The following is an 8,839-nucleotide window of genomic DNA, read 5'->3' as shown; positions in this document are numbered from 1 at the left end:
TGGCTTAAAAATTTCAATTTGAAAATAAAATATCTGTACCAGTAAATTTTTTAATCCATTACACAAATAAAACGCCCATCAATCAAGCTCTTTTGTAGATGTGACCTAGATAACACCTGCTTTTTAATATATTTATATTTTTGCCAAACAAGTGCATAAGTTAACCTTAATAAAAGGCTGTTTGCAAGAAGTTAATTTCTTAATAAGGTGTTATTATTATTATTATTATTATTATTTCCTTAAGAAGATAAAGTTCGCAGTGAGAAAAAAAAAAGAAATTGTAAGAAATAAGAATATAACGTACAATTATCTCCCTGAAAGTCATTATGACCTTCTATAGGTTAGATAATCTTACTTTAATATTTTTACTTTTGTAAAATTTACCACTACTAAATATTTTCTATGAGAGAGTTGTTTATACTCTAGTTATATCTTATAAAAAAATTAAGTGATTAATATTTTTTATATTTAAATTAACACTAATTAATTTTCTATTTTCAGTAAAAATATTAACGCTGATATTTTAGATACATTATTATTACTTTGACCGATGCTAAACGTATTTCACTTTTTCTTTATTACTGCACCTAAGCTTTTGAATATTGAAAGTGAAAAAAAAAAAAAAAGGTCAAAGTGTGAAAGTGGGTAGTATATCGGAGAGGGAATATTCCACCAATCAATCCCAATAACCATAGAGGATAGAGCAGTAGAAAAGTGTCTATAAATACCTCTTAGTTGGCAACAAGGGTATGTATGTGTGTGTGTGACACTTTTCTTTTGCAGAAAAAGAGAGAGAAGGCCAAGATTGGTAGGTACCCTACAAAGCACGAGCGAGCCCTCCATCCCTCCCTCCATATTCAGCAACAATCCAAACAAATTAGAATCGAATCGAATCGAATCAAATCAGCGTTGATTATCAGATCAAGAAGCATCAGGAGAAAAATGTGGTTTGTGTATGTGTGCGATGAAGGGGAGAAAGAATTGGGAAGGCAACAAGCGCCAGGGTCATGCCCTTACTGCGGTGGCAAGGTTGAAGCCATGGATGTTGAGATCCAATGGAGATGTTGCTTCTTGCCCATGTGCTTCAAGATCAAGAGGAAGTTCTTTTGTACCCTTTGTTCCAAACGCTTAGAATTATATTATTAATTAATTAATTAGTTCTTAATAATTATGACTTCCTTTGTGTATCTGTGTTCTTAATTTTGTGGCTCTCTAGATTCTACAACTAGGCCTCTTTATTCATCCTCATGTAAATGGAAGTTGAACTAGTGTTTGCTTTTTCTTGCTTTTCTGGGTTCTCTTCTTTCTTATTGTTCCCCTGTAAATCGTGATCCAGAGTTTTGCTGCCATTGACAATTGACACGTATATATTATGGCTTTTTCTCATTATTAAAGCATTAATTATTGGAATTTCATTTCTTCTTTTAATTTGCTTATATATGCACAAGTTTTAATTTAAATTTTCCTTTTTATATTTCAATCCAATGAGAAGTTGAGAAGTGTGAATGGAACAGTGAGTGCTTTAGTAGTTTCTTGGTTTCTTCATTAAAGGTAGCGACTGGGGAAGGTTTTATTATCTTGTATGTGTGTTCTTCAAGCCTTCAAGGTTCAACTTTGAAAGTTAGCACATGTGAGTATGTGACAAAAAAGAGAGTTCGAGTTTTTCTTATTAGTAAGTGATGTGTAAATATTTCTGCAATCGCTTGCATCGAACATGCTTTAGCTACGGAGGAAGGAAAAACTCGCTATCTAAATGTTGATGCCTTAGCTATCGTACTACCTTCCCGGTTTCTTCCTTTGATTTTTGTTTGATAAAATTTTTTAGAGGTTATTAAACTAATCCGTATTAAATTGACCATAACTATATGGGATATGCATCTCAATGATTTGATTTAAATAACAACTATGGGACCCTCAGTCATTTCCAGAAGTCATCTTGTCCCTTTTCGATGATACCCTCACATTGTTGATGATTGAGCACCATTTCAGGAAGAGCCATAAATCAAACGCATATTAACATAAACAGCAATTAATTAACCACCACAAATTACATTAACATCTGTTCACAAACTAAAACGTAGTAAAGTACCTAGGACGTTTAGGACTACTAATTGACATATTTTGCACCTTGTCTTTTTCCCCTCAAATAATCAGGATTTTTTTATCGACTATGTTATGTATACATCAAAATCAGTTACCAACCAACTATCATTATAAAATACATGTTGAAATACAAATATTCATTGAAAATAAATTAAATAACATATAAATTATACACAAATATATTAGTAGCTAATTTTAGTGTACGGATAGCATTTTTGTTTTTTCATATATACATATATATTTTATTTGCTACCAACTAATTGCTGAAATTCAAATGAAGGGAAGGACAATCATTTATTACCACGTGACTGAATAAAACTATAGACGCCGACATTTTTTACCGCTCAAGTTGTGTTTATTTGTATTTTCTTTGGCTTCTTTAGGCTACAAGAAAGGATAGCTTAGTGCAAAATTTCCAACAGAGTACACAAGATATGGCCGTCAATCAATAACTATACAAGTTGTTTGTCGACCTGAATTGATTATGAAATTAGGGTTAAATTAGAATTGGAACTTAATTTCCCTACTCCAATTCTTTTTTTTTAAATATAAATTGTAAAAATTATTAAATTTTATCCGTTAATCAAATTAGTTCTCAAAAATTTCACTCAATTAAAGTTGTACCGTAGATTTTTCAATCTGTTCGTACCTTTTTCAATCAATACATTATTATGACAACTTAAAATGTGACCCAACACATTTAAAATGTTTTATGTGAAAATATACCTATGGCGTTCTGATACGTAAACAGATCGTGAAATGGTACATGCGTATTAGTACATAATATGTCACCTAATTGGTGAATTTGTATGACTATGTTATAGCTACCACAATAACTCCTCTTTCTATAGAAGACATCCCAAAATCCACCACCACAAGTCTCTTTTAATTTCTATTCAAATTTGTTTCTCTTCTCATTCCTCTCTGTTGCTCATATATTATTATATTGAAAAAGTCTAGGGGTAGTAAATTTTGTGGTTTTTAGCCATCAATTAGCTATCAATAATATTTTTAATGGTGTGAGATTACATCTAATAGTATAAAATTATTCAATTTCTATTTGATGGTTAAGTGCTGGCCAGAATTTAACAAAAATGGTGGCTCCCTAACACTCTTCTATTATATTTTCCATCGTCTAATTGTATTTATATTGAAGTTTGGATGGTGGTAGTAGTTGCGGTGGTTTCAATCGTGACATGTTATGTTTTTCTTTATTTTAAATATGATGATTGGGTAGGATGTTGGTGAGACTTGGGGTTTTGTGCTGGTGGTTTTAGTTTGACTGGAAGTGAGGGTGGCAATTTTTGGCATTGGTGGTGATGATATATTGGTGATGACAAGGTGGTGATAGAGAAAAAGAAGAGAAAGAGCTAAAAGAAGAGGAGTGTGTCGTGGTATTGTTTTAGTTCGTGATAGTAGTGGTAGTAACGACAATAGTTTTTGTGATGGCAGTAATTAATGATAGCAAGAAATAGAGGGACGGAGTTTCAAACAAAATTTTAGAGGGACAAAAAATTTAATATAAAAATTTAATAATAATATTTATATTAAAATAAAATTTATAAATATAATTATTTTTTAAATGTGTTACTAATAAAATAATAAAATTTATTGAATATTTTAATATTTTTTATCATATAAAAAATTAAACTAAAATAAATAGTAAAATATAAAATAATATTAAATTAAATAAATAAAAAATACCTAAGTTTTTATATTTAAACTCAATGGTAGAAGGGAGGGAGTGTTGTTTGTTGAATAGAGAAGCTGCTGACAAAGTAGCGAATCTAATATGTTTTTAATGTTTAAAATTAAAAATTAATGTTTAAAACTAAAAATTATTGTATAATAAAAATAAGAGATAAAGATTAAATATAAGTACTTTAAATCATAATAAAATATTTGAGCCAACAAATTATTTTTTACTTTTAAAAAAAATATTATTAATATTTTTATAAAAAATTTGGGGTCATAATCCCACAAAAAATATTTTGGTATATCAGTATATGTGATGATATGGTGGTGGTAGAGAAGTTAATGAAAAAAGATAAAACAATAAACTTAATTTTAGAAACTCTAACTTCCTCAATAATGGTTTCAAAATTGTCGAATTTTGGCTATAGCAGTGACAGTCAGCAACCAGTAGAGGGCAATGATTTGGAGGAAATTGTGAAGCAATGAGAGCTCATGGAGATTATATCAATAGGGGAGCTCCAGCAGAAACAACAATAAAATTTGGAGCGGCGTAATGAGTAAATATCGGTATTATTCAGTAAACTTAATTTTACTAATATTTTATTGTATAATTTTTATTTTTATAATCATTATATTACTAATATTATTTATATTAATAATTCATATATATCTATTTCTATATATATTATTACTTACATTTTAATATATTTAATTTTTATATTTATCCATTTATGATATTTATAACTTAAACCGTTCGCTCAGCAATTTAAAACCTTAACATGTATCACCTTAAGTAACACTTGTCCTCTTATATAATTAGCTAAACACCTCATCACCCTCATTAATCATTAATCTCCCTTCTTCTCTTCTTGATCACCGAATCTTAAGGAAAAGAGAGAGAGATCGAGGGTGAGAAGCCATGGAACTGCAAATCTTCAAGTTCCAAATTTTTGAATTTTGTAACTCTAATAAAAAATTAATTAGATTAAAGTATTTATATTTTTCTCCTCTTCATGTTCATGTCACTTTTGTTCGAGAAAAATCGATGGTTGAATTTTTTTCTAAACTTGCATGGTTCGGCCAAAATGAGGAGAAGATGGAGTAGCCAATTTTCGACATTTTTTTCTTCAATTATTTGGTCAAAAATCTTTTCTAGAGCTTCGGTTGTTGTGATTGTCGTATGGAGATAAAATTTGATAATTTTGTAATAATTCAATGTGTTCTTGATGTATGTTTATTGATTGAATGTTTGTGACTTGAAATTGAATGATTTTGTATTTGAATTTGATGAAATATTGTTGATTTAGTGCTTTATATTTTGGTTTTGATGGGCTGCCAAAACCAATCTGTTATGGCCTGATTTGTAATACCCTACCATACAGAGTCTTATGCTTAAGTCATAATTTAGAGATGGCAAGGTGTTACGACCTCTAAAATAAAAATTTAGTACGTATAATAGTATGAATGATTGATTATAACTAGGAGCCTTTGTAGAAAAAAGGGTAAACAAAAATCAAAATCCTAAAGCGCAACACTCCGATCGATAACGTAACGAACAAAGGATAAACCAACGCGAGATTATATATATACAAAGGAGTGTCAAAAACAGGAATATCAAGACTCAAAATCCGGCTGCGAAGATAACCGGTCCGAGCATAGCAATATATACATATGATAAAATAAGGAAAACCTCAAAGGAAACCCAAAGGGACACAAATACGTAAAACCTATTCTCCAAAATCTCCCATAAGAGGAGTCATCTCAGTTTGTATTATTTAATGGAGATAAAAGTATCTAAGCAAAACATAGTCCCGAGAACAAAGAATCTTCGCAAATCTAGAAGTCTCCAGGATGCCTCAGCGGGAAACCTCACGTCCTACATCTGAAAACCACAAAATCCGCATGGGTGAGAACCAGAGGTCCCCAGTATGGTAACAGCTTCCACATATATAATACATAATAATAGAGGAAGGCCGAAGGCAATCCTAGAACTTCCTCCAAATAGTATCAAAGCTTATAAACAAGCTAAACCATATGTGGCGACTAACTAAAGATTCTTCAGTCTAACTAATATTTCCCTTTCCAATTCCTTCACACCTCCCAACCACCAGCAGGAGTATAATGTAGCAAACACAGTTATATCAAACAAGGAATATACAAATAGGAACAAATAAGGCATTTAGACAATTAGCAAGTAATATGCAGTCAAATAGACAATCTCAAACAATTCATATAGTATGCATATGATGAATGCCTGTCTCTAGTGGCTGATGATATCATCTGTCGGTTATAGAGCCAACCCGACAAGTCCTGGTAGCTAACCATTGGACTGTCCCTCTGTCGTGCATCCCCAACTCGAGTTATACTCATCATAAACTTGATCATAATCATGATCCATATCCATCACCCTCACTAGTGAATATTTATGGGGGCGGCTCATCCGGGGCTTTTATAGTGCCCAGCCACCCTTACGACATAGGGTCAAAAGAGCTTCGAGTCTCAACCTGGAGCACGTGGTGGCTAGTCACTGCTTCCTCCCAGGGAAACTCTCATCTCCGATAATGGAAGTGCAACATTCACAATTCATTCAACAGCATATATGCATTTATACTTAGCCATAATCATGGCTCCGCCGTAGCACGGCAATAATCTAGCCATCCGGCTCACGGTTAAATTCATAACCAGCCATTCGGCTCACGGTTAAATCCATAACCAGCCATTTCATTAACAATTACGGCCTTTCGGCCCATGGCATAACAAGCACTTCCACCGCCATCCTCCGCCTCTCACATAATCATCTTTGATCCTCATTGATCATTTCTTTTTCCCTTGCTTCACTCGCAAGTTACCACATCCCCTAGCTCCTTTTCTAATTGCTAGGCATATCATAATGAATTAAGACATAAGTGGTGAGATCGGAGGCTTAGAAGTATGAGATTTGACTTTTAAAATTCAAAAGTCAACTTTGGGATGAAAACAGGGCCACGCGTATGCGCACTCCACGCGCACGCGTGGATGGCCACAAAACTCATCAACGCGTATGCGTCATGCACGCTAACGCGTGAATTGAAAAATAGCCAAGCGACGCGCACGCGTCAACCACGCATACGCGTGGGTGCTTTCGTGCCCCAGGCACAAAACGGGCACAATTCTGGCACAACTCTCTGAAAAATAACTGGGCATTGGGTGCAGCACATCGACGCACCCGCGCACACCACGCGCACACGTGGATGGCGTTTTCTCGAAGAACGGCGCTTACGCGCCAAGTGCGCCTACGCGCGGGGGGTCATTCTGCTAAAAATTTTCTAAGTTAAAAGCTGCAGGATTCACAAATTCAACCCCCAATCTTCCAACGGACATAACTTTCTTATTTTAAATCGTTTTTCACCCGTTCTTCGAACGACATGGACATCCTAGATCCAATTTTATTTCTAAACATATTTGGCACAAAACAGAGATCTGTAGTCCAAGTTATGTCCCATCAAAATATACCCAAAAACCATGTTTTTCATACAAAACCACAAAGTGCCATTTTCAAAACAAGCCATTTTCAACTCTTTTCAAAATCAATCAAAACATGCCAATTTCATCCCTTTTCTTTGAAATCAATCAAAATATATCAAATTCAACATCAAGCCTCCTCAACTCACACATTGACACTTTACTACAATTCACCAAAATCACTATCCCATCATTTTAACCCACTTCACCCAAGTGGCTCAAACTCAAACACATTGACATATCATATACTCTTCCTCATGCCAATTTTCAACAACACCAATTTCAATTAACCATCATTGTACATAATCAATATCATACTCACCATCAACATGGTTTCACCCACAATTCAACCATAATCAATCATCAAGCATATATCACAACATGCATATTTCTCATACATCATACCATCAAGGCATCAATAATCATCATCACATATATGACCACATCATATATTTCAACCATTCAACAACATCAACATTTCATTGCCTATCTTAGGGCCTCTAGCCTAAGTATTTTCTACGACATTACATATTAGATACGGGAAACCGAGACCATACCTTAGCCGATTTCCCAAGCTCAACCGGAGCACTTCCAAACCACTTTTTCCTCAAGCTCTCAAGGCCTCAATACCTCCAAGAACATATTTTTTATCACCAAACCCTTTTCAAGCTTTTCAATATCACCAATCAAGCTCCAATACTCACATATACACAATCTAAGCCACAATCATCACACCCATACACAACATCTCAAAATTCAAACATCATAGAACCACAAATTACACTAGGGTTGAGAATCTTACCACACCCAAGGTCCAAGGAGACAAGATTAACCTTCTCCTTCAAGAGAGTTGGGTCCTATAACATCAAAGAGCCCAAAGTCTCAATATTTTTGCTCATGAAACTCGAAATCAAGGTAAAAAATTCAAAGAGAAAAACGTGGCTTACCTCAAGATTAATTGTATGGATTTTGTAGAGCTCTCCGCGGTGAACGCGTGACCGCAAACGGTGTGGCAATCGGAGCTCTAGATCAAAAAGTTATGGTGGTTTGAAGATCAAGTGAGAGAAATAACTTGAGAGAATATTCTTCCCTCTATGGCCTCCATTTCAGCGTGTTTAGTGTCTCAAATGAGGAGAGAGAGTGCTGAAAACTAGGATTTTGGTTTAGTTATGTTGGGCCAAGGGCCCACTTTGGGTCCGGTTGGCCCAGTTTGGCCCGTTCGGTCTAATCTTGGTCCGAATTCTATAAAATTGGTAGCGAAATTCTCATCTCAATCTCCTCTATCACATTTAGCCACAAAAATCACATTTTGAAATTTCTAGAATAAATTATCATTTATGGGTTAATTAGCCGTTAATTAACCGGGTCTTACATGATTTGATGGTTGTTGTTAAGCTTGAATATTGAAAAAATTGATGAGAAGGTTTGGTAGTTTTAAGATTAAAGTTAAAGTTTTGAAAAATTAATAACCGTAAATTTTGAAAACGAAATTAATAATCAAGTATATATTTTAAAAGATCACAAGAGAAAATTTCAGTTT

The 8,839-nt window shown here is 33.8% G+C and overlaps 1 protein-coding gene across 1 annotated transcript; it reads left to right on the top strand.

The window, feature by feature from the left end:
* The first annotated feature begins 754 nt into the window (after positions 1–754).
* On the top strand, positions 755–1,410 carry LOC107478784 (uncharacterized). Its single transcript, XM_016098911.3, has one exon. The coding sequence runs from the start codon at positions 943–945 to the stop codon at positions 1,144–1,146; it is 204 nt and encodes a 67-aa protein (XP_015954397.2). The 5' UTR covers positions 755–942; the 3' UTR covers positions 1,147–1,410.
* Positions 1,411–8,839: the final 7,429 nt, after the last annotated feature.

The sequence above is a fragment of the Arachis duranensis genome, chromosome 3, assembly GCF_000817695.3.
Source record: "Arachis duranensis cultivar V14167 chromosome 3, aradu.V14167.gnm2.J7QH, whole genome shotgun sequence".
Classification (NCBI taxonomy): Eukaryota; Viridiplantae; Streptophyta; class Magnoliopsida; order Fabales; family Fabaceae; genus Arachis; species Arachis duranensis.
Note: the sequence above shows the minus strand (reverse complement) of the source record. Positions and strands in the feature narration are given on the sequence as shown.